This window comes from Eublepharis macularius, chromosome 1 (assembly GCF_028583425.1).
Source record: "Eublepharis macularius isolate TG4126 chromosome 1, MPM_Emac_v1.0, whole genome shotgun sequence".
Classification (NCBI taxonomy): domain Eukaryota; kingdom Metazoa; phylum Chordata; class Lepidosauria; order Squamata; family Eublepharidae; genus Eublepharis; species Eublepharis macularius.
In genome coordinates, this window is record NC_072790.1 from 132,475,260 (window position 1) to 132,502,144 (window position 26,885).

The window sequence follows — 26,885 nt, forward strand, 5'->3', positions numbered from 1 at the left end:
CACATCTCTCTCAATGTGCCAGAGATGGTGTGGTGTACAGTGTTGGACAACAATCTGAGAGATTCTCCACTTTGCTTTAAAGCTCACAAGGTAATCTGGGACCACTTTCTTTCTACCTAATTTACCTCACAGAGCTGTAGTGAGGATAAAATGGGGAAAGAAGCAGCATGCCTCTCAGCTCCTTGGAGGAAAGTCTGGACAAAAATGAGATTGAAAGATAGCTGCCACACAGCAGCAATTTCCAAGATCAAAGAGGAACACGTGGGTGACTCTAGCAATGAAAGCAAAAGGCAAGTCACAATGGAAACAGACGGCTCAGGAAGCCAAACCAAAGCACAGAAACAGCTTGTTCTTCTCAACAGATATGAAGGGAGAAAATAACAAATGCAGGGCCATCTGTAGACCCATAAGGTTTCAGGCAAAAGACACTGCTATTTCTCTCATGCTAACCAAAGAAAACTAAATAATGCAAGACCCAAACCAAGTAAACTTTGAGAAATCCACCTTGGTTCTGTATCTCTGAACCACCATCTCGTAAGTATTTCTATTTAATTAAATAAAGAAAAAAAACATACCAGCATTCCAGAGTGAATTGATTGCACATATTTGACACATTTATAAACTGCTTTTCTTTCAAACTGCTCAAAACAGTACCTGTATGGCTCTCAGTATCTTATCACCTTCGCTGACAGAGACAGCAAGCAAGCATCCAAAGGCAAACAGTGATCATGAAATTTAAGCAGGAAATTTAAATTAAGTTTTCACATCCAAAATCCTCCCTCAAACTGGCTTTTTTGGGGGCAACAGCTACAATATTTATCTTTTGAAATGCCCTTAGAAAAGCCAAATTTCCACAGTACTAATAATGACTGAATTGAATAACTTTATGCCTGGAGCATACCAAAAAGTAAATATACATAATATACAAACGCTGTGTTGAAATTCTAATTCAGAATTACTTGGAAAACAGTAATTGAGAAAAATACTTAACAAAGGAAACAGACATCTCTATTCTGATTAGGACACACTGTTTACTCTGTACTATTGAGAAAATGTCTAGTTTGCATTGTGTTACTCAGTTCTACATCTGCCTCAACAGAGCTTGTTTGGCTCTAATGCTATTACTGCTTGGAGAAGTTTTTCAAAGCAACATCTGAGTATCAGTTTGCAGCAGTTGAGCTATAACTGCTTAGGACAATTTTGTGTTATAAAATGATAATGGTTCATTTCTTCTGTTGCTACCAAACATAATCCTCAAGTGATTTTGCTGATTTATAAAACATCTACCTAGATTCTGTGTCAAGGGTAATAGGCAAACTAAGAAGCTTTTCAGCTTACATTTCGTCTCCAGGCATTTGACCATTATTTTACCAACAACCCTCGTAGTGCCAGTCTGATCAACAATGCCTACAGTTCCAGGAATCCCTATAACTTTGTTTGCTTGGGATGTTTTCTTACATCCCAAGCACTCGTTAAAACTAGTTTATATGCTCCATTGCATGCCCTGCAAATATCAGCATTGGCAATCCAAAGCTCACAGAAATCGGAGCAAAACTATACTCCACAGTGACTTCCAAGATGAAGTCTCATCCCTCTGTACAGAGGAAAGGAGAAAGCCTTTGAAGAGAAAAAAATATTGTTGAGGGATAGAAACAGGATTTCCTTCTTCCCACCTAGTACCAAACTGTTAAGGAACAACACAATTGATAACCACACTCCAAGAACAGCTGTAAATACCAGCTGCGGTACTGTGGACCACTGTCAGACTGGAACTAGGTATCTCTTTGCAGTTTCACAACTCTGAAAGTGAAGGCATCAGGACTGTAAAATTCTTTTAACCAAGAATTTAATGAGGGAAAATCCACCTTGTGGTAGATTTAATAGCCTAGCTCTCAAGAGATACCATGGAACCTTTTGCTCTCAGCACCAAGATTCTCTTAAGGATTTAGGAGCATCCCCAGACTCATGGAGGAGGGGGAAGAAGGTAGACAAGCATGAGCCCAAAACCTCAGTTAATAGCATATCTGCTGCAATGCAGTAATCCATGTACCTGAAACTGTGGAACAGGAGTTATTCAAATGATTATTACCACTTATAAAAGATTTAATTTGCAGACAATTCTCTTCAATACATGGGGGCATCCCCATGTATTCCCATTAAACTCACATAAGCACTTATTTTTACATATGCTTTACACCCCAAAATACCTCAAAGAAAAAAAACCACCATTAGGTCTTATATGAAACAACTGTCACGATCCGTATCAACTGTTTATTGTCTTGGAGATCACTGCTAAGGAGATCCATGGATTATGATATGAATGTTCTTTTATTCATTTTCCTTCTAGAGTCTATGACCATGTCCTACTCTCTTGATTTTAAAACATAGCTTAGTTCAATTATTTTCATCCAGCGATAAATGTTTCTTTAGTATGGAATGCACATCTTTATAGTCTTTTGGAACCAAACTTCATGATTCATTCATTCATATTAGAGAATTAAAGCAACTCCATGCCCACCAGAATCAAACTATCCAACTTTTTTTCCATGATGGTATATCTGAAGTCTACAGTTTCTTGTTCTTAGAATAAAAAAACAGACTCACCTCTGGCTTGGGGACAAAAGCTTGGCCAGGAATTGTAAAGCAATTGTGAACAGTGCACAGATACTGAGCCATAATAGAAAGTCTGCTACGCTGCCTGGTTCCTGTACTAGCTGTCAGCCTCTGTGAAGAAAACAGAATTGTTTTTGCAAATGAATTCTTCCAGGCTTATCAAACAGTAAGTTGATTTTGAAAAATGAGCAAAAATGGAAAGCATCCTAATCAAAGATGCCCTTTAAAATCTGTTTGAATTAAGTATAGTGAGCAAGAAAAATCATAAAAGTCTCACCAGCATTTTAGAAGTGCTAACAGATCTCTATACACAACATGGATTCAATGACCCAAGCGATAAATAAGGCAGAATTGGTGCATAATTCTACAGCCAAGGTGTTGACTGAAGTGGGCTGTAGGGACCATATCACCCCAATTTTGGTCCATTTACACTGGTTCCCAATTTGTTTCTGGGAACAAAGTACCGGTGTTCACCTTTAAAACCCTATTTGGTTTGGGACCAACATACCTAAATGGCTGCCTAGTCCCTTATGAATCTACCTGACCACTACGGTCATCTTCAAAGGCTCTACTTCACATGCCCCCACCTTCTGAGATTAGGCGGGTGGTAACCTGGGAGAGGCCTTCTTGGTCATGCAACTAAAACTCTGGAGCTCTCTCCCCAGGCAGATTCATCTGTCCCCTTCTGTTGCCATCTTCCACCAGCAGGTAAAAACTCTTTTTGTTTCATTTGGTGTGTCCTCAGTGATCCCTCCGTGTCCAATTTTTGATTATTGTACATGTTTTAATTGCTGTTTTTAAGTCTTCATATTTTTAAAGATCCAGTTTTAATTGTTGTAACGATTTTATTGTGATTTTATTACGTACGTTTTGATTTGATAGCCACCTTGATGTCCCTTATAAGGGTAGAAAGCTAGGAAATAATTTTTTTAAAATAAATAAATAGCACTATGAAGCAACAGAACACTAGTTACAGGTATGTACAACCCTGTTTTCCCTTTTAACTGCTTGGGAGGAGAGAGTTCCTAGAAAGAACACAGCTCAAAAAGTAGCCTCCTATGGCTGAAATACAAAGCAAAGAAAGTATATGTGGATTCTTCACTGTCACATCCCTATTCTTACTGGAATTGTAACATCTAACTGGAAGACATTTTAACATAATGTTTTAAAAACAGAAGTTCATCTTATTTTCTGTCCTAGCATAGTGCCTACACAGTTGCTCTTGAAATATGCTCAGGTTCTACCACAAACTTTCTGTGAAGGCAGAAAACAAGCTAAGAAAGGATCAGCAAGTAATAGTTGCTTGGACAAATCATCTCTTAGCAGGAGGATAATACTTAAATGCTCTTAATAATAACTGCTATTCACTTCAAGTATAGGGAAGGAACTGCTCAGTGTCAGTAACTCAGCACTTGATGACACAAGTACAACTTTAACTTACTTTCTTCTCTGCAAACTCTCAATTGTTTACACTCTACAACTGGTAGACATTGCATATCTGATACAATGGCAATATCATAAATATTATATAACTAGGGTCAAAGCTTCATTTTAGGAGGGTGTGGATTTTTTGAAGGCAAATCCTTACTCAAATAGCATATTTCCATATCACACCCACTGCTGTTCTTAGAGGTCCCTTAACGCCCAGGACAATTTCTCACAGATGTGCTAGAGGGGAAAATATTCTGTTTTGTGAGTACAGCTTTGCTCATGGAAGTTTGAATTCAACCCAATACCAACAACAAAAACCCTTCAGAGGAAGACTCAAAGAACCAATAAAAACAGTAAAAAATATCAGAAAAAGTAGTACTAGAAGAATCTCAACAGCAGTTACCAAAGCCAGCTTGTTCTATTGCCATGATCATGCTGCTGCATTTCCTGTACATTTAGGTCTTTTCAACTAACTACAAGAAACTTAACTGTGCATGCTATTTTGCATCTCATTTAAGCTACGTTATCTGCAGAAACACTATAATCTGCATGTCACATGTAAGAAAAAGAACTTGATAGCATATACAGCTGGTTAAAGCTATATAAAGCACAGACTGCATTTATGTTCTCAACGCTTTGTATTTCCTTTTCACTGCTAACAAACTGTTCTCCATTTCCAACTTGTTTTAGATTTGAAAGCCTAATCTGTTGGCCCTATCACTAAGCACAGAATAGCAACTCACACTATCAATTATATTGGCAAACTGAACAGAGCTTTTGTGCCAAAAGCCACATGGACTGAGAGCTGATAAAAGGAGTCTGCTTTGTCACACAATTGCAGTGTCTGGAGGGCTTGGCTCAGATGAGCCCTTCACCTTAACTAGAACATCTATGTCTCTAATTTTGAAGCTGACTTCTGAGTATGGATCAAAAAATTTGCTCAACATGGGCGGGTATGGAAAGAGGAAATGTTTCTACAAATCTGTGGAAGCCTCCATGTTTGCAGTAAAAAAAATCGTGTTCTTTTTTAAATAGGGTAGAAATAAAAGAACATTTCAAAATTTTAAAATGCCAAGACCTAACATTTACTTCCAAAGACAAATAGTCATTTTGGACTCCCTAGATAATCTAAACTGGCTGCAGCAATTTCATTTTGGAAGCTGAGATTAACGGGGATGGGGGATGAAAAACCAGCCACAAATTATTAAAGTAATGGGCTGTGCAAGTCAGAATGATGCTATTCTTGGGTTGCCAGACCCTCTCTACCTCCCGGTGGGGGACTGGCTCCTGCCACTTACCTCCGGCAGTGGGGGGTGTGCGCGTGCAAAGCATGTGCGTGCTCCCACAAGCACGATGGCATCATTTCCGGGAAGTGGTGTCATCACACGGCCCCTGGGAGCACACCCACACTCCGCAGCGCCTCAAAACGGGCCTGATCCATGCCAAAATGGGCCTGAAACAAGCTGGATTTGGGCCGAAACGGGTGCATTTTGGGCTGCTGTGGAGGGCAGGAGCACTCCCACGCTCCACAGCAGCCCCAATCCGGGCCAAAACGGGCCCAATCCAGGCGGCTGCTGCGCACAGGAGTGCACATGGAAGGTGCACACCCCCCCCCCGCTGGCCAGGTAAGTGGGGGCGGGGTGTGGCATCCCTATGCTATTCACAAGTGATTCTCACTGATTGTCCTTAAATCCTGATTGCTGTCAAGGGCACAGCACTCAGCCAGTGGGAAAAACTTATTCCAGGTTAATGATGCCCTTGGGTCAGCATAAGCCTTCTGCTGAGAGAACACTACAAGTGCAAGGAGTAAAAAGTAGTTGTCATGTGACTGTAATTACAGAAGAATTACTTCCATTGCAATTCATGAACAGCTCCAGACTATAATAACATTGTAAACCACTCTGAGAGGGTGTTAAGTTGTCCTGAAGGGTGGTATATAAACCAAATATTATTATTACGGACCAGTTTGGTATAGTGGTTACAAAGAGTGACAAGACTCTAAACTGGAGAACCAGGTTTGATTCCCCACTCCTCTGCTTGAAATCAGCTGGGTGACCTTGGGTCAGTCACAAGTCTCTCTGAGCTCTCTCAGCCCCACCCACCTCACAGGGAGATTGTTGCAATAACACACTTTGTAAACTGCTCTGAGTGTGGCATTAGGTTGTCCTAAAGGGTGGTATATACATCGAATTTTGTTGTTATTGACCACATTCTTCCTCATTGTCTTCCTGCAATGGAGGACAGGACTCTAGCTAACTATGCAACCAATTATGGCATACCCTCAGCAGTGCATAAGAACTGTTGGAAACATAGATTTCACATATTAAGGTGCATGACATGGGGCTACATCACTCTTGGTGGTAGTGCAAAGCACCATCAAGTCATATCCAACTTATGGCAACCCCTACTGGGGTTTTCAAGGCAAGAGACTAACAGAGATGATTTGCCATTGACTGACCCAGCACAGCAACCCTGGTCTTCTCTGGAGGTCTCCCATTCAATTATTAACCAAGGCTGACCCTGCTTAGCTTCTGACATCTGGTAAGATCGGATTTGCCTGGGCTGTCTTAGGGAGCTGCAAAACACATCTCATCTAATTCTATGACACTGCCCAACCTGCTGTGTATTTTCTCTCTCTCCCTCCCTCCCTCTCTCCCTCCCCCCCTCTCCCTCTCTCTCTCTCTCTTTCTCACACACACACACACACACACACACCTTTCTCTCACAAAACCTAATTAGGTAAACACAAAGAACTACAGCCTTTATGCAGCACACAGAGCAAGAAGACAGCAGCAAACATTTTAGCAACAACATTTGGCATCAGAAAGACAAAGATGAAGTGGTTAGAGTACTGGGTTCAAATTCCTCTTAGAGCTGAGTAATTTTGCATTAGATGCTTTCTCTCAGAATAACACACCTCATAAGGGGCTTCTGAGAATATAAGAGGGAGAAGAAAACCAAATGTCCCTGTGCCCCTTGGAGGAAGGACAGGATTACAAATAATATTGTTATAGACAACTCCATATCTCCCTGAAGTCAAGGGTTCAAAATCCCTCATAATATAAACACAGACAGCCTGCTCAGTCCTCACCTTTCTGACAAAGAGCCAGGGAAATAGGAGTGCTATTCCGATCACAACAGTCACCCATGCACGGCAGTTAACTGGGGAAAAGTCAAGACCCTGGGAGATACTGAAGTGGCCACCATAGGGGCCAACCTTAAGTTTTGGCTGCTTGTCTTTTAACAATTGTTTTAAATGTAGAGAGGGTATGTGTGCGCTCACTTGTGTAGCAATTCCCTATGAGCATAGTGATACAGCCCCAGTACAAAGTACCCCCTTGATACATAAAACCTACAAGCCCAACTAGGGAAAAACAGTGTTTCATACCTGTAACTGTTGTTCATCTAGGTCTTCCATGCAGTAACACATGGGACTGCGCATGTGCAGACCTGCCGATCTCAGAGATTTTTATAGCTCTGAGCCACTAGGGGGCGCCCTAGCCTCCAAGCGCGCATGCGCGGCCGTCTTTTCCCGCCGAAAAACAGCTCCTAGGAGGCGGGGCGCCCCCGACGTACCCTCAGATCCTCTTTCGCCGCCGACTGCAAGGTAAGTACCAAGAGAATTAGCGGGGAAGGAGGGAGGGTATGTGTTACTGCACGGAAGACCTAGATGAACAACAGTTACAGGTATGAAACACTATTTTTCATCGGCGGTCTTCCTGTGCAGTCCCACATGGGAGATTTCAAAGCATAAATACCTGGGTGGTAGGCGTAGAGGTATCACGACAGGAATATTGATTGTAGGACCGCTGTACCCACTGCAGTCTCTTTCCTGTCCAGGACGTCCAAAGCATAATGCTTCACCAATGTGTCTGCAGACGCCGCTTTGCAGATATCTTGTAACGGAACACCTCTCAAGAGAGCTGCCGAAGACGCCTGAGACCTAGTGGAGTGAGCGTGAATCTCCAAGGGACAAGGTAAGTTAGCACCCTTGTAACTCCACAAAATAGCCTGCACCACCCAACGGGCCAAGGTTTGAGAGGTAGCTCCCCTTCCCTTCTTAGGGCCCGCAAAACAAACAAAAAGGTGAGAGTCCTTCCGGAAAGGTTTAACCCTATCCAAATAAAAAAGGAGGGCTCTACGAACATCTAAGGTATGAAGAGATCTCTCCGCCTCTGAGGTAAAATCTTTAAAGAAAACAGGAAACGAGATCTCCTGTGCCAAATGAAATTTTGACACCACTTTAGGTAAGAATTCAATCTTAGTGCGAAGGACCACCTTATCTTGATGAATGCTCAAATAAGGGGGATCACAGGAGAGAGCCGCTAACTCACCCATCCTCCTGGCAGATGTAACGGCTACCAAAAAAGCTACCTTGAAAGATAATAAACTTAACGGGCAGGATGCCAACGGTTCAAAGGGTTTTGAAAGGAGTCGCGTCAACACCAAAGACAGTGACCACTGCGGAACTAGCACTCTAATCGGGGGAAATAAATTATTGAGCCCCTTCAGAAACAATTTAGACATGTAATGGGAAAAAACGGTCTTCCGATCAATAGGAGGGTGGAAAGCCGAAATAGCGGCCAAATACACCTTGACGGAAGAATTAGCTAATCCAGATTGCTTAAGACCCCATAAAAAGTCCAAAACCTCAGAGAGGGAGGAAGCTGAAGGGTCAATCCCTCTGTCTCTACACCAAACAGAAAACTTGTTCCATTTCAGGGAATACGACTGCCGAGTAGACAACTGATGGGCATTCTGGAGGACGCGCAGCACCTCTGTCGAAAACCCTAGTCCTGGAGAATCAACCACGCCGTCAGTCTGAGTGAATGTACTTTGTGATGAAGCACCCCTCGAAACGACAGGAGATCTGGGCAATCCGGAAGATGACACATCCGGCTGTGCAGTCTCATGAGGGCATGGAACCACGGCTGCCTCGGCCAATACGGGGCAATCAAAATTGCTGACGCTCTGTCCATCTGGATTTTGGACAATACCCTGGCTAACAGAGGAATCGGGGGAAACATGTAGAGAAGGGGACCTGACCAACTCAACTGAAAGGCGTCCCCAAGAGACTCGAGGCTGACGCCTCCTCTGGAACAGTACTGGGGAATCTTGTAGTTCTCTTCCAAGGCGAAAAGGTCTAACTCTGGGGTCCCCCATTCTGCAAAAACAGGATGTAAATATTTATCGTGAAGGGACCACTCATGCGTGTCCCCCGCTAGTCTACTAAGATGATCAGCTGTGACATTTTCTTCACCTGGGATATGAACAGCCATCAGCCAAATCGAGTGGTCAATTGCCCACTCCCAAATTTTTATCGCCTCTTCACATAAGGTCCTAGACAGTGTACCCCCTTGTTTATTCAAATAAAACATGGCTGTAGTATTATCCGTTAAAACTTGTATAGTCTTATTGTACACCATTTCAGAAAAAGAGACCAAGGCGTAGTAAACCGCCCGTAATTCAAGGAGGTTAATATGTTCTTCACACTCTGATTCGTCCCACAACCCATGGGCATAAAACCCTTGGCAGTGAGCGCCCCACCCTAGGTTAGAGGCATCAGTGGTAACGGAGAGGTCAGGCTGCCTATACCCAAAGCCTACACCCTCAAAAAGGTTAGAAACTTGTAACCACCAGTCCAAGGAAGATAGAACTTTGCAAGGAATACTCAACTTCTTACGTTGAGAATCCCGCTCCGGGTTAAAGGCCCTAGAAAACCACCCCTGAAGCGGTCTCATTCGTAATCTCACTAAAGGCACCACTGCCGTAGTAGCAGCCATGTAGCCCAACAGGACCTGAACACGCCTGGCAGGCTGGAATCTACACCCTTTAAATTTTCTAATAAGGGCAGTCAGTTTACCAGCCCTGTCGGGAGGTAAGAAACCAGCATTCTGACACCCGTCGATAACGGCTCCAATAAATTGTATGATCTTAGTAGGGGTAAGTGTTGATTTTTTTAGATTCACAGATAACCCCAACTTTAAACAGGCAGCCAGCGTGATAGAGATCTGGCAGGAAACATCTTCTACAGACTACCCCATGATGAGCCAATCATCGAGGTACAGAAAAATACAGCAGCCCTGCGTCCTAAGGGAGGCAATTACCACTGCCACATATTTCGTAAACACCCTGGGGGCTGTAGACAACCCAAAGGGGAGAACACAGTTCTGGAACATCTGAGAGCCATAAGTGAAGCGAAGAAACTTCCTGTGGTCAGGAAATATGGAAATAGGCATCCTTAAGATCTAATACCCCAAACCAGGAATTTGGGGGCAATAAGGACAACACCATTTGCAGTGTGGTCATTTTAAATTTCCGTACCTTAATGGACTTATTCAACCTTCATAGTTCCAGAATGGGGTGAAGACCCCCATCCTTCTTGTCCACTACGAAAAGGTTGGAATAGAAACCCAAGGAAGGGGGGGTAGAGGGGACTTCCTCTATAGCCCCTTTTAAAAGCAAGGCATATAACTCTGAAACCACTCCGGGTTGGGGTGATTGAGAAGAAAAAACAGGGAGCGAGAGACTAGGGTAGTGAACAAACTCAACTTTATATCCAAATTTAACTATGTCCAAAACCCAAACATCTGATGTGATCTCACACCACTCATCAAAAAAGGCAAATAGTCTGTCCCCAAAAAAGGGCTCAGGGCCCTGTAATTGTCAGAATTGCCTCTGTGCCTGTCCCAACTCCTTGGCTTGATGCTGAGGGTTGCTTTGTTGGGGCTTGGGCCCTTGTCTCCTCCTCTGGAAAGAGGGCTGTGGGCTCTGATATTGATGTTGCCTCTGGGAACTGTACCCATAATAAGGTTGATATCGTTGTTAACGATACCTGGAATACGGCTTGTATTGTGGGCGACTAGACTGGTGCTGTGAAACGCCATACAAGCGCGCCGTGAGCCTGTCTTTGCGTTTCTTCGACAGATACTCATCTGTCTTATCCGAGAACAGGTTCTGACCCTCAAACGGTAGGTCCTCCACCTTGGCACGCGTATCCATGGGTAGAGCCGTGGTCCTCAGCCAGGCAAACCTTCTCAGCACCAAGGCAGATAACAGTGCCCTAGCAGACGAGTCAGCCATATTTCGGCTAACAGTAATTTGATGTCTCGATAGTCGGACAGAATCCTCTTGGATAACTCGGAGGAAGATCCGCTGGTCCTCAGGTAACTGAGGGACGAACGTAGCCACCTTTGTCCACAGAAGGAGTTGATAGGCAGCCATCATAGCGGCATAATTGGCTATCTTAATGCCAAAGGCTGAAGAAGTGTAGACCCTTCCTGGCCAAGGAATCAACTTTTCTACTGTCCTTATCGGACGGAACTGAAAGGGACTCTTGCTTGGGTTTTGCCTGCATATCTTCCGTTACCAGAGAGGAAGGAGGAGGGTGTAAAGAAAGGAATGGACACTGTTCGTCCTTAACCCGGTAAAGATTTCAATCTTCTTATTAGTTGCCGGGGTCGAGGCAGGCTGCAAGTTAAGCCCAGACAGGAGCTCCACAAAACCTTCAATCATGGGAAAGGTGATGGTTGGAGTCAACCCCGAATACATGTGTTTGAGAATCTTGTCCTTCGAACGCGGTTCCAAGGAGACCACTTCGATCTCAAGAGCTTTTGCCATTCTTTGTAGCAACTCATTGTAAGCGCGGAAGTCTTCCGTAGGAGAAGCTTCCTCCGATGGGCCAATGGTTCTGTCCAGCGACTCTGACGGCGGTGAATCATAGTGTTTATCATAGGTAAGGTAGTCCTCATAATCGGTATCAGAAGGGCCCGGGGTCCGTCTGGAACCCCCTATGGACGCAGCTGGCAAGGAAGGGGAGCGTGAACGGCGTTTCGGTTCCCGGTCAGAACCGAAGGAACTCTCCCTGTAATAGCGATGTCTCGAGTACGGACTGTATCTATCAGAACGTTTGGATGGACGTCCTCTATCGGACCGAGAAGATCGCAAGGACCAGGAACCACGAGAAGGTGATCGGGGCAATCCCGAAGGAGTCGGAGGCTTTTCCACCATGATGACATCGGATTCTCGAGACCTGACAGAGGCAGGCGTTCTTCCTGGGGAGGACGCGTCCCCGGAACCACGGTGACCACTCGGGGGATCGGGTTCGAGAGACTGCTGATGCACCTGCTGGGGGGGTGATTACACTCTCCAAGACTTGCTTGTCAGACTTGGAAGACAGGTGCTTCCTCTTTTTCTTCTTTTTCTTTTCCAGAATGGAAACCGGAGGCGCCGAGTCCGAGGCAAGTGGGCGGTCCGACACGGAGCCGCTGCGGGATGTCCTCGGTTCCGAAGGGGCTATCGAGCCCTCTCTTCCAGACAAAGCGCCTGCCTTGGAACCCGAAGGTTCCGATGCTGGCCTCGACTCCGAAGTCGGATCCGACGAAGCCGGGATCGCCGGCGTCGAGGAGCTCCGAACTGTGCACCCCGGGCTCAGGAACCTCGAAACGCTAGATGTCGGGGAGTGTCGCGGGCGGGACGATTTCTCCGACGACTTCGAAGTTGGAGTAGAAGCTTTTTCGGGAGCTGGGGACTTGCCCTGAGCAGGGGGCTCGGTCGCAGCCATCGCGCGCCGCCACAAATACGCTTGAAGCCTCCCTGAGTGTTCTGCCCTGGCCTTCGAAGTGAAGGTGCGGCAGTGTTTACAGACCTGCGGATTGTGCGTTTTTCCAAGACAATAGAGGCACTCTGAATGACCATCCGATTTGGTCATTTTGCGGTCGCAGGTGGAACATCTCTTAAATAACGCTTTTTCCGACATATTCCAAACTCGAACGAAAAGTCCAAGAACAGAGCTAACAAGAATCTCTTCAGTCAGTGGCAAAAGAGGAACTGAGGGTACGTCGGGGGCGCCCCGCCTCCTAGGAGCCATTTTTCGGCGGGAAAAGACGGCCGTGCATGCGCGCTTGGAGGCTAGGGCGCCCCCTAGTGGCTCAGAGCTATAAAAATCTCCAAGATCGGCAGGCCTGCGTGTGCACAGTCCCATGTGGGACTGCACAGGAAGACCGCTGATGAACATATACTGCTGAGCGTGCACTGTGATTGTAAAATAAGTTGGAATCCTGTACTCCCCTGCAGACAGATCATGCTAGAGCATCATGCCATCCTCTTTCGGCTCCTTGCACTTACAGTTCTTATGCTAGCATGAAGCTTACACCAAGAGTATCACCATGCTGGAGTAATTTTCTTCCACCAGCAAAGCACTGTATCCTGTCAGCACAAATGGATTTAAGGACACGGCTATCGATAGCATCATGGATAGAGTCATTCTGACACGTGCAAGTCTATGACTTTGACAGAAGTCAGAATTTCACCAAGAACTGTTTATTAGAAATAAGTTTGGTGCAGCATTATATTCTCTCTTAGAATGAGGTTGTAGAGAAAATGGTTAATTGTTTCCCTAACCCATTTTGATCTCAATAATCAAAACACATATGAAGCTGCCTTATTCTAAGTAAGACCAGTTGCCTATCAAGGTCAGCACTATCTACTGTAACTGACAGTAGCTCCCCAGGGTCTCAGCCAGAGATCTTTAATTACCTACTACTTGATCATTTTAAATGGCAGATGCCAGGAATGAACCTGAGACTTCCTGCATGCAAAACAGACACTTTACCACAGCCTCTTACAGAGGTCAAAACCTATAGACATCCCAATTATCTTTCTGTACTTGCAGAATTCAGTTGGGAACTTTGATATTACCAAAGATAGGCAGAATGCTATCTCCCACAAACCTTGAGATGACTAAAGTAAAGATAATGGGAAGAGGGGTACACAATACAGAAACTACCTCCAAAAACAGAGCAGTCCTATCCAAAGCACATCTACTTAGAATCCTACTTATGTCTATTTAATGGGGTTTACTCCCAGGAAGGTGTTCTTAGGATTGCACTGTTAACTTTTATTGAGGATATCTTTGTTTACATATTTTAGCCTTTTACAGTTTAGAGATGTTGAAACAAGTCAACAGGCAAACTTACCTCCCCTACTTCCTTCTGAAATGTTAGAGTCATCGGTATTCTACCGTAACTAAAAGGACCATTCCTTTCAGATATATTCTCAAGCCACTTGATTATTAGCGGAGTTGAAACACTGAAAGGTAGATTTCCAATAATATGTATGTTTGGGGGATCTGTAAGAAAAACTTTAAGAATTAGTGACTGCTCGGTATAAAAGTATCCTGTGCATTAATGCATGCTTGCAGTACACACTGTCATAGAGCACACAAACTATTCATTTACCTCATCCATATTTTACATTTTATACTACACCACATACATACACCGAAAAAATGCAAGGTTATCTTTTAGGTATTTTTATACCTACACGCAGGAGGGTTCGGCATTGAAATAAGATGACCATGGCATCCAGTACTATGGTTGTCTACTATTTCTCCATAACCATACTATCAGCCACAATCGATCATCACTTCCATGTCAGTACATAAAAGATAAACATTATCAACAGTGGTGTATATTCTGAAGTTGTGTAACAGCTATAAATTCCTTCTCCAAACCACCAGCAGCTGGGGTGATTCATTTATTTGTTCCAAATAAGACATTGTTATTATCATTGTTAGCAGAATCAATCAATCCATTCCTCACCCCCCAGGATATTTTGTTTCATTACAGAGGGATTACCCTTAACTAATGCACTTCCAGTGACCATCACTCAGACTCTAAAATGGCAGTTTTCTTCCCTGCCCATATTAAAATTTCAGAGAGGCAAAAGGTGATTGGAAGGACACTATTGTTTTGAGCTGCTCCTAAGAAAAGATTTTGCAGAAAGATTAACTTCTTGTACTATACAGAAATTGGGGTGAGCAGGTGACAAGAGTCAAATAAATAAAGGTTTAATTAATTGCTAAGTTTTAAAGAACTAGTATGAGCCACTAGAATATGGAACCAGCAACAGAAAATTGAATTTGATATATTGGCTTTGGAACTGTAGATGAGGGCTGCTCAGTGGAGAACCCTGTAAGAACCAGACCAGTACAAAAAAAGTAAAGAAATAAGTAAGTAGGAACATTTCACCCTTCATACATCAAATTATTTCATCAACTGGAGACCCTAAACTCTCAAATAATAATGCAAATAATAATACAGTCATGTGTCAGAGCTTGATGATGGCTAATTCATGGATGCAAGTTGTAATGTTTTGCCATGTAAATGTTTGTGTATTTTATTTCTGAATGTTAATACGGGGTTTTGAATATTCGTTACTATGGATTTAAATGTAGGCCGCTTATGTGAGAAGGAGGGGAGTTGGAAGGTAGAATGAAATTTGCTGTGACTGAATGGTAGTTCTATCCTAAGGGGCGGAGTGAATAACAGTTTTGTGAGAGTTCAGAGAGAAAGGTGTTTAGTTAGTCTCAGAGAGAAGTTATTCTGTCTAGTTCAGTGATTCTGTGTGGAAGCCTGAAAGTCCTACATTGTGCATGAACACAAGCCCAGACTGTTGTTTGTGGGCTACACTGGTGGGGTGTGGGACAGGGCCGCCGCCATGCCTGACCTGGATGGCTTTTAGCGGCCCCTGCAGGAGCTGAAATTTTAAACTGGTCTATAGCCAATCAGTGGTGGGCTGACTGGGCACAGGGGATGGGCCCTGCCACCAGACCTGTGAAGTGTAGGCTTCCCTCAGGTCTGCCAGCAGATCATATATAATAGGGAGTAGGGGTGTGCACTTCGGGTTTCCGATTTGGGTTTTTAACCGGAATTGGGCACAATTTGGAAAGATTCAGAGTTCCCGAATTGGCCCCAGCATTGCTGAGCTGATTAGGAAATCCCGAAGCAAAGCTTCCCAATGCAATTTGTATCGCTTGGGGAAGTTTTGGGCAAAGAATAACAATTTTTTTGCTGCTTGCAAGTGGCAAGAAAAGTGTTGCTTTCAAAATGCCGGCTGCTTTACAACTGATGGGAGGGGATTCCCCTCTCATCAGCTGAAAAAAGCCTTTAAATGCTGACTACTTTTTTCTGCTGACAGGAGGGGGATTCCCCTCAAATCAGCTGCTTTTTTCAGCTGATAGGATGACAGCTGACATCCCCCTCCCATCAGCTGTAAAGCGGAGGGCATTTGAAAGCAACACTTTTCTTGCTATTTGCAAACAGCAAGAAAAGTGCTACTCTGAGCTTCGGTTTGCTCTGTAAAGATTCCCAAATTGCACACTCCTAATACGAAGCCAACTGGGCCCTGTCAGCAGTTGGTGCTGATTGGCAGCCACAGCAGGCAGCAGCTCCAGACCAACATACAAGCAAGCAGGCCTATGCAGGGGTAGTAAGGCCTTCAGGTAGCTGGCAGAACAGTGGGAGGTGGCAGTGGTGCCAGAGGCAGTAGCAGCAGTGGTGGAGCGGCAAGAGGCAGCAGCAGAAGTGACAGGCCTGGCCACTGGCCAGGACACGCGACCATAGCATGGGCCCCAATGGCAGGCCCTTGCCTGCTGCTTGCAGGCCACCATGTTCAGTGCAGCCTCATTACCCCCCCCCCACACACACACACACTTTCACAAAGAAGTATGTGGCGTGCTCTGCTTAGGGAGGGGAGGAGGGGATTCCTAGCTTACTGCCGAGACAATCGGGAGTGAGGGTGCCTCCCAAAGGACAGCTGGACCAAGTTGCTGCCACAGGGCCTGAGCCCCAGAACAGCTTGCAGGAACCAGGAAAGAGGTGGGGAAGCCTCAATAAGGCAGCAGGCCCTCTAGCCCTGGAGCAGTAACCAGGTCTCCGGCACAAAGCAAGCAGAAGGGAGACCGGCCCTCTGAGCTTACATCAGCCATGCCTGGGTGATTTCGTAGGGAGGGCAGAGAAGTCAGGGCCTGGCTTTCAGGGCCTGTTCCAGCTGTGGCCAGGTGGGCCCCCATACTGGACAAGCAGGGGGGCTGCCTTTGAGGGCCACAGCAGGCATTCCTCAGGGAACGGACGTAACTGTACCCTCCCTACAGGTCCTCTACAGGAAATTAGAACTGTCACAGAGAGAGTCGAGCAACTGGCTGCCTCTGGACCCAGGGCAGTGGCAGAGGCTGCGAATCTAGGGCCTGTCGAGGTGCACCTCCAGGCGATTGGTTGGGTCACTGGGGAAGCTCATTTCTCAGTTAGGAGGAGGCAGGAAGATCCTCTACCAGCAGCAGCTCCAAGAGCCCCGACAGAAGGAAGAGACCAGCAGGGAAGAGGAGTCATAAGACATGCAAGGTCATGAAACCTTCTCACCATCAGGACACATCAGATAGTGGGGGATCATTAGATGAGTCCTCTGAGGAGAGGGAGGACTCGTAGGAGGGTTATTGGGGGGAGGCTGCCTATGTTCCATCCCCCACATGGTTTGGCATTAGGGGGATGTGTTGGAACTAATTCCTTCCTTCCTTTCTTTGACTTCTGGACCAGTGGGGCCTCCAGATGCGGCTGTGATTCAGCTTGGGGAGAATGACTAAGACATATGGCCTGGAGTGGACCTTTCACAGGCAATTCTGGCAGGCCTGGGGACGCTTTTGGGACAGTTTCCGGGACTGAGTATCCTGTGGTTGGATGTGCTAGAGCATTGCTTGTGGCGTGGGGCTTCTTCCTCTGGGAAGATCAACCTGGCAAGGAAGAAAGTGGCCAAGGTGGTGGGTCGATTTGTTGATGCAGCTGGGGGCCTCATTCTTCATCACCAGGACGTCTGCTTTCAGCTGGAGCTCTTGTTCTGTCCGGATGAGGTACATCTGTCCAGCCAGGGACAGGACATTTGGCTGCAGGACAGCCGGAACCAAGTGAGGGGTTGGTTGCAGCTCTAGGAACTTTGGTGGGAACAGTTTTGGGGTTCTTGTGATAGCTTTGGCATTAGGAATGGATCTCTTGTGGGGAAATACATCCTGCATGCTCTCTTTCCCTCCTAATGGAGGGATCTTGGGGGGAGACATGGAGGGGACAAGCCCGGCTTACGGGCTGTGAGGGCATGCTCACTTCCAGGTGACAGTTTTACACACGCAAAGGTTTACACTCATGAGGAATCCCACTTACTGTCATCCCTTGGTGCCCCTCCCCCCCTCAGCCAGAGGGGGTCATTGGCTGGCAGGTAGCCAGCCAATGCTTGGATCCACGTCCTAGGTTATGCCAATTCTCCTTCTGTTGTAACCAATAAAGCAGTGGCCTTTTTACTCCAGCCTTTGACTTGCCCCCCCTCCCTCACCCTCAAGGTATCCTTGCAACCTAAGTTTCAACAGATGGAAAGTCTAGTACAGTCAGGCTATCTGTGCGGAAGCCTGAGAATCTGCATCTGTGTGGGTGAGAGGAGAAAATTATTCTGAGTGACATACTATGGGGAAAATTAATCTTTGTGACTGAGTCTGTGCATATACCTTTACGAATATATAACTGTTTTTAAACCACCAATATGCTTATCAATACTCTAAAATTGTCACACATACGAACTTGGAAAGAAATTCTACTTCTGGTTAAGCAAAACACCTGTTTCATCTAAAATACAGGATCCCTTTTTTTACCTCACACCCACCCCAATGCGCTGATCATTCTGTTATTCTACCATCTATAACTAAGCCTTCCTCTAATACTAATCAAATGGAAAAAATCTAAGGTAAAAGCCTTTGGAGGCAGCAAAACCTTTTGGGAACACTGAGGACATCAGAGAGGCACCAATATATAAGTCACACATAGGGGGCAAAATGCCACAGGTGGTGTTAGCGGTGGGATTTAACCCCCAAAGGTTTGAAGGTTAAAAAGCCTGGCTAAAGTAGAGAACATCTGAATCTCTGGGGGAGGGGTAATGTTGGTTGTGACCAGAGTCCTCCTTAGGTAAAAGTTTAAGATAACATAAAGAGGAGTTGCAATAAAGGTCCAAGGCATGTTATGCAAAAACATTACATAAAGCAGGACAGGCACACTCATACTATACTCAAGGAGATAAATATTAAACAAGATCAATACTTATACTGAACACATGAAGCTGCCTTACACAGAATCAGGAAGTTAGCCTATCAAGCCAATATTGTCTACTGTGACTGACAGTAGCTGTCCGGGGTCTCAGATGAGAGGTCTTTCACATCACCTATTATCCGTACATTTTAATTGGAGATACCAGGGACTGAACCTGGGATCTGAAGGCAAAGCAGGTGTTTTACCATTAAGACAGTCCCATACCATTACTATGAATGTATTTATTGAAATTTTAAAAAGTGTTTTAGATAACTCTGGTTCTAGCATATTTACCATCTCCCCATTTCTTCTTAAGATGCTGTGGAAAAGCTTTCTCCAACTTATATGTCAAAATATCTCCATGAACAATACGAACTTTTCCTGGAGCTGCATCAGAGAGCATCTGCGGTTTTTAAAGAAAGAAAGATTAGGTTAATTAATACACTTGAACTTTGGAAATATTCTTCCTGACATTACTTGTGCACAAGCCTTCATATCAGTGATCTCCAATGTGGAGTTTGTCAGCGCTGTGGGGCCACCAAAGTATTTCCGGGCATCCACTTACTTCTTCCCCAAAGCAAAGAGCCAATGCTGGCTTTTCTTCACCTTAATGGAGCAGAAAAGAGCCCCGGAGGGTTCAGGAGACAATTTGGCTCCCTCACACTTTTTTAAAGGCAAGTCCCTGGTCACACGCTAAACATGAGTTGGGTTGGGTTTCCCCTAACCCAACTCACATTTAGCATATCATTTAATCAAACCCTAAGATGAAAGGTATTCCAACTATTTTTCTTCCAAAGATACACCTTCTATAAAATACAATTGAACAACCCAAGCCCAACAATCTAGAAAAGTTAATTTTGTGTTACTATATCACAACTCATACAAAAACAAAGGGTTCTACTATCAAGCACAAGAAGTACAATATGGTCCTATGCCAGACAGGCATAGTTTCATGACCATGAGTAAAAACATGGGATCTCTTTTGATGTGTGAGCACCAATCTACTGGCTGAGCAGGTACTGGCAAGCTGCTGCTTCCAGAACCCAAGGCCCAGATTGGTTAAGGCCTCTATACACACTTGTGAAGGAGCCCAGAAAAAAGGAATTTTCCTTCAGTGCATATGTGTGACTGTGGAAGGAAGTGTGACCATGTGAAGGGCAGCATCCTTTTTATGCATACACCCATTTGAATCTCCCAATGGGGAGGGGAGATCAGATGCTCAGGATCTGTAAGTGCCCAGTAAACCATAACAGTTTTGCTCAGCTGAGCAGGGGCTTCTGAAAAGTGCCATCCTGCAAATGGGAAAAAATCAATCACTCCCCATACATGTGCATTATCTGTTCAGGCCCCCATCTTATCTGTATGGCCTGCTTGATGATGTTAGGAAGACTCCTGTTCTCCTGACTTTCCACAACCTATGCAAAACTAGATTAGTCAGGAGGACTTTTGTAATAGGACTATATGGTAATTAAATGGTTCAGAAAGATGCTTTGGTAAAAGGATAAGGACTGTGAACTATAATGCTGTGTACTGTCTGTGGCTTTAAATATGCTCCTATGTAATTTCTGCATCACTGAACATGGCTTCTCCCTCTGAGGCGGAGGACATCTTGGGTGATTCCCACCATCCAATCAGGGAGGCAGGAACTAACTTTCTTCCTCTTCCTGTCTAGCCTGTGGGACCACCCTCTCTTCAGTTCTGTTCCTGCCTCCAGGGAGAGCAGTTCTGCAGCAGACTAGCTCTGCTGCCTTTTTTCTCTCTATCTCTTATTTATCTTTCTTCTTCCTCAAATCATTCTTTACCTTACTCCTTACTTACTTCATTACCTTACTCTCCTCCCATTTCCTCTTCTTCTACTCCTCTTGCCAAAGAAAGAAAAGAAGAGGACGAGATGGTCTCTAGAGAGTCATCGGACTCTGAGGAAAGCTTCATGGAGAAGAATTTGGGCTGTTCCCACAGAGAGCCATCCTTCCGGTGGCGGGAACAGGCCCAGCCAGCACCAGCATGCCTCTGAGGCTGTATGGGTTCCCTGGCAAGGAGAATATGGGCTGTTCCCATGGAGTGCCGTCCTACCGATGGCGGGAACAGGCCCAGCCGGCACCAGCATGCCTCTGAGGCTGTATGGGTCCCCCGGCAAGGAAATGGCCTTGGAAGAGATGCAGGCCTCTCAACAGCTCCATCTTCCACAGAGGGAGCTTGTTAAAACAGCGTGCCTCAGCCAGCCAGCTGAGAACAGCGCCACCTGGTGGAGCTCAATTTTGGCGGGAAACAACGCAATGCACTTGCCAATCTCCTGGTAGGAGAAACATGGCTGAAACATAATCCAGACACCCAGAGCTCCAGCTGACAAGCCCAGGAGGGCCACGTAAGTGTTCCCCCGAGCGTGTTATACCTCCAGAATTCCTGTCAGCAATTAGACTGGCTGTGAGGGAGGAAATCCTGTTACTTTACCAGTCAGAAGCACCTTGGCCCTATAAAGATTCCAGGAATCTCCTCAGCCCTGGCTCCATGTGAATGTGCCCATGCCAATCTCCTGGCTGGAGATTTTACAGCAGGCCTTTCCCTTTTGGATTTAGCCCTGCTTTTACAACAGGATCTAGCCCTGCCTTTCCCTGTCAGATGGGTAATGTATAAAGGGCGCAATTTTCCCGGTGTCTTTGAACCTTTTAACTCTTAAGACTAACCAGGAGAGAGGAAATAGTGGTGTGGTGTCTACCTCCTCCTCCCTCCATGAGTAAGGCTGTAGCTCTGTGGAAGAGCTTCTGCTTTGTATGCAAAAGATCCAGGTTTGTTCCCCATTAACTCCAGTTTAAGAGATTAGGTAGATGAGGAGAAAAACCTCTTTCTGAGACCCTGGTGATCTGCTGCCAGTCTGAGGAGATAACACTGACCGATGGTCTGAGTCAGAATAAGGCAGTTTGTAACGTTTATCAGTCAGGGATCCCCACGGAGCAGGGGGATCGCCCTCAGATAGAGTTTGTAATGACAGGGAGAAGGATGAATTCCTTCAGATGTGGAAAAGGAAGAAATATCCCTACCAGAACAGTCAGTCCAGCTGTCAGAATCTGAGGTCTACCAGTATTTACACCTAAGACATTCTCAGCCTTAGAGCTGTAAAAATTAGCCTTGGGGGAGTAGGACCCTTAGACTGGGAATACTAAATCCAGCCCAGGGAAACGAGTCACTTCCTCGTGAAGGTTCCTCAGAAAAGGTCCTCCCATTTCCAGAATATTTGTGGAGAAGGTTCAAGGCTGAGTGTTCTACACCATAAGCCAATTAATAATCCCCAAACTTGGTCCCAAAAAACAAAACAAAAACTGTACTTACTACCTTTTTTTTTTGCTATGAGTTGTTGCAGGTACCTACGATGGAACCTCCAGTGGCTACTCTTCAGTCATCTGGGCTCTGGTCAGAAGATGGGTAAGGATCAGTCAGTGACCACTTAGATAAGAAGAGAGAGGCCATGCTAACAAGAGCTCACGAGGCCATGACCATGGCTATTAAGGCTACAGCTATTGTCTCTATTGCCTCAAGAGTGTCAGGAGTATGGATCTGGAAACTGATCCAACTCCTCCTGTACAACAATAGCTGCCCCCATTGAAGGGGCAAACAGAAATGTAAGGGTCAATACCTTCAAGGCAGATATCATCCTGGATACATTTACCTTTTTCTTCTAGGATTATGGTCTTGACAGCAGTGACAAGCTGGCACACTTGAGTAAGAGCATGGCCAGCAGATTCACACTCTAAAAATATCATCCTGGCTTACCTCTTTCAGAGAGACAAGGTATTTGGGGGTGCCCTGGGAAAGATCTAGATTGAGACCTAGGACAGAAGAATGTGTTGCCAAAAACACTCAAACAATCTGAGAGGAGATCCATTGGACCTCAGCCTTTTATTCATAACACACACTACTAAGGCCCAGACAAGATTCCAAATGGCCATCCTGAGGTTAATCTAGGCAACCCTTTAATAAGGGGGGTCTTTTTAAGACCACACTTGTAGTATAGCGGTTAAATAACTGAACAGTGATGCAGTCCTCTGCAGGTTCAGTTCTCACTGCTGCCATGAACTTGCCATATGGTCTTGGATAAACCAGTCCTCTCAGTCCCAGCTCTCCAGCTGTATTGTGGGGATAATGCTTACCTTTTCCCAAGATCAAACAGACAGTTCTCCACACGGGGAAAGAGATCAACCTTAATACCCAGATCTCTAAGACAGAACTTGCTAGCTGTCCCGTGAGAGGCCAACTACTCTTTACCATCAAGCTTAGGTTGACAAGCAGGCAGGCTTTACACATAGTCTCACAAGGCTATTCCATACAATTTGAAAGCTGCCCTCCAGAAAGGGGTCTACTCAATCTTCTTCTCAGTCCCTAAAAAGAATAGGGACTGGAGGGTGTTATTAGACCTCAAGTTTTTTGAACAAGTTTATCAAATTATATCACTTCTGAATGGAGACTCTGTGCTCAGTCGCAGTGACTAATCAATCAGAAGAACACATACATCTACAGATCTCACAGAGACATACCTCCATGTACCAATTCTGACAGCCCATCAAAATTATCTAAGATTTTATGTTTAAAAAAATAAAAAATAAAATAAAAATTGGCAGTTCTGAGCCATCCTGTTTTGGCCTGTCCGTCACACCAAGAGTATTTACAAAATTCATGATCAACCTCATCATATCTTTCAGAGACAGGGGGTATTCATGTTCACTTGTACCCAGATGATCTCCTGATCGGTTCAAGAGAAAATCTCACCACAACACTCAATTCACCATTCAGTTCCTACAAGCTTGAACACCTGGGTTAGATCACAGTCACCAAAAGGGTTTTTTCTATCCCTCACCAAAGAAAAGGTCAGGAAGACCAAACTGCTGATTGAGACTGTCATCAGAGTGCAAAATCACTTCTCACAACACTACTGAAACTGATGGGTTTGCTAGTTGCTACCTAGTTGCTACCTAGTTGCGACCTTTGGGGTCGTCTATAGGCAAGACCACTTCAGACCTTTCTTAAATCTCATTAACAACAGATCATGGAGAAGACAGATCTTCCCATTCAGATACCACTTCAGATCAAAACCCATCTGAGCTAAGGTCACCAACCCAATACAAAGCAAAAGATTCATGACCCCTCGAGAACAACAAATATTTACAGGAGTAAGAATCAGGTTAGACATGGCTTCCTATCAATGACGTAGAAAGGGGAGCAATTTGTCTGGCCCTGTTCCAGTTCAGAGCTCTGTATGGACAAGGTTGCAGACAAAATATATATAAACAAGCAGGGGGGATTCAAGACCTTGAAGTGACACAGGTGGCAGCAAGGATACTTAGCTGGGAGGATGGTCACCTAGCTTCAATCAGAACTGTACACATCAAAGGCATATCCAATGCCCGGGCAGACTGGCTGAGGGGACAACGGGAATAGTCCCTTAAGAAACATCTCATAACATTGCACTTCACAACACCTCATGGACCTGTGTGCGCCCCAACACAGCCATCAACTACCGGGGTACATGACAAGATTTGTTCTACTCACAAGCAGATGCCCTGACATTGCAGTGGCCATTACGCCTCCTCTATGTATTACTACCCTTACTAGTAACAGACCATGCCTTTCCACCCTCCAACAGATGGTGATATTTCCACCTTTCACCCTACTGACCTCTTCGGTCAAGTTACAGCAGGGACCAATTTGGCTCCCTCATTTAGACTTACTCTGCTTAACCGTGTGGAAATAGAAAGGAACGCCTTCCTAAGATGGGGATATTTCTGAGAGGTGACCAACATTCTCCTAGCATTCAGAAAACAGTTTATGCTCAGAATTTACAACTCTTATTGGGAAGCCCTCATTCAGTAGACATTTTACACAGCCCTGACCAAGCATCCATTTGAACCAGTCAAGGATGTTCCCCTGAGAAGGCTGAGAATGAAGACTATCTTCCTTATTATGTTCGCGTCTGCCAGAAGATTTAGTCAGACCTAAACTCTGTATCTTTCCCAATAGTAAGGTGATGCCTCGTACTGTCTTCCAAAACCGTATTCCAAACTGCATAGTTTGCAAGAGATAAGGCTACCATATTTATACCTGTACCCTAAATAGACGAGGGAGAGGCTCTGACACAACCTAGATGTCAGAAGGAGGATTAAGGCCTCTGCTCCGAATAGTGCAAATTAGAAAGTCAGTCTTACTGTTCTTAAATATATCTCATCTCAGTTTAGGGAAGAAAATGTCTTCAGCAGCAGTAGGTGCCAATAGCAAAACATACACTATCGAAACTCCTAAAAAACTCTTTTCGCAGAGGTTCCTTGTGGAATACCAGCTCACTCTTTGAGCAGTGCTACTACCAGTGCAGCGTTACACGGGAACACTTTTGTAGGAGAAGGCTGCAAGTTTGTCAGTCTTGACCTTATTAAGATGCTACAAATCGAATCTATATGATTCAGCGGACACCGACTATAGTGGAAAAGTACTGCAGTGCATGATCATGGACGAAGACCACATCCCACCCAGAAACTGGAAACTGCTTTGGGAGCACCCAAGATGTCCTCCGCCTCAGAGGGAGAATGGACCTTTGGACACTTACCGTGAAGGGTCCTTCTCCTCTGAGGAAAGGAGGACATCTTGCCCTCCCCGGGTCTCCGTCCTTCTCTACCCTGCTGCCTCATTCTTATACCTCCTCCGGGTTATGCTTTATTTACAGTACATGTTAATGCAACAGGTGTTTTTTCTCTCAGTATTAACAGTTGCTGAATGATAAATTCAATGTTACTGCTTTGTGGAGTCACCTGAACTGAAGAGAGGGTGGTCCCACAGGCTAGACAGGAAGAGGAAGAAAGTTAGTTCCTGCCTCCCTGATTGGATGGTGGGAATCACCCAAGATGTCCTCCTTTCCTCAGAGGAGAAGGACCCTTCACGGTAAGTGTCCAAAGGTCCATTTTTTAAGTCCTTATGCTCTATTTCAGATTTCTGTTTTCAGATTTTTGTAATCCCAACCCTATTGCAATGTACATAGGATGTCCCATCCTGTTACACTGTAATCTGCCTTGAGTCTCTTTTTTTTTGTTATTTTTTTATTTTTCATAACTACAAAACACTACACCAGACTATCACAAGGAAAGGGGAGAGGGAAAGGACAAAGGGGGGTGGAAAAAGAAAAAGGGGGGGGAATGAACTACAAACACTAAACACTACACTTCAATGTTTCCCTTCATACTGTCATAATACAAAAATAGCTCCATAGAATAATGATGGAGTGGTTAATCATACAGAAAATAAACATTTCAAATTCTGATTAAACTTTCCTCCCCCTTCTAGGTCCCGGACGCAATTCTCTCTGTGCAACTGCTGTTGCGATGCTCTCCTCCTCCCCCCCCCTCCGGCTCCTCCTTTTCTTCGTTCTTGGTGCAGCAGAGTTCTGGGTTTTTATTCTCAAAATCCTTTAGTTGATCTTCTGATAATATCTTATAGGCCTGATCTTTATATCTGAACCATATTCCTTCCGGGAATAACCATTTGTACTTTATTCCATGGTCCCTCAGAAGAGCTGCAAACTTTTTATATTTAAAACGCCGTTTCCGGACTAGAAATGGAACGTCCTTCAAAATCTTGACTTTCAAACCCATAAAGTCCAAATCCGCATTGTATGAGTTATATAGGATGGTGTCCCGAATCTTTTTAGTTGAAAAGTCAATAATGATCTCACGAGGCAACTGTCGCTTTGTTGCATATTTTGAAGAAGCCCGACGGACCTCCAAAATGGCGCTTTTAACCTCTTCTTTAGTCGTCCTCGCGGGTGTCGCCAGTAGTTCCGAGACCAAATCCCACAGATCCTCATTTTCCTCCTCTTTCACGTTTTGGAGACGCAAAATTGTCTGCGTTCGTTCCACCTGTAGCCCGATCAGTTGGTTCTCCACCAACTTCAGCTCCTTTTTTGTA

At 44.9% G+C, this 26,885-nt stretch overlaps 1 protein-coding gene across 3 annotated transcripts in view; it reads right to left on the reverse strand.

Moving 5' to 3' along the window:
• TFB1M (transcription factor B1, mitochondrial) overlaps positions 1-26,885 on the reverse strand; it is a 62,313-nt gene that overhangs the window by 19,033 nt on the left and 16,395 nt on the right. For all 3 annotated transcript variants that reach the window (XM_054969842.1, XM_054969843.1, XM_054969844.1), the window contains 3 exons: positions 19,239-19,347; positions 14,022-14,173; positions 2,605-2,724 (listed from right to left, as the gene is read on the reverse strand). In XM_054969842.1, coding sequence (XP_054825817.1) covers positions 2,605-2,724; positions 14,022-14,173; positions 19,239-19,347 — 381 coding nt within the window. The remainder of the gene's footprint in view (positions 1-2,604; positions 2,725-14,021; positions 14,174-19,238; positions 19,348-26,885) is intronic.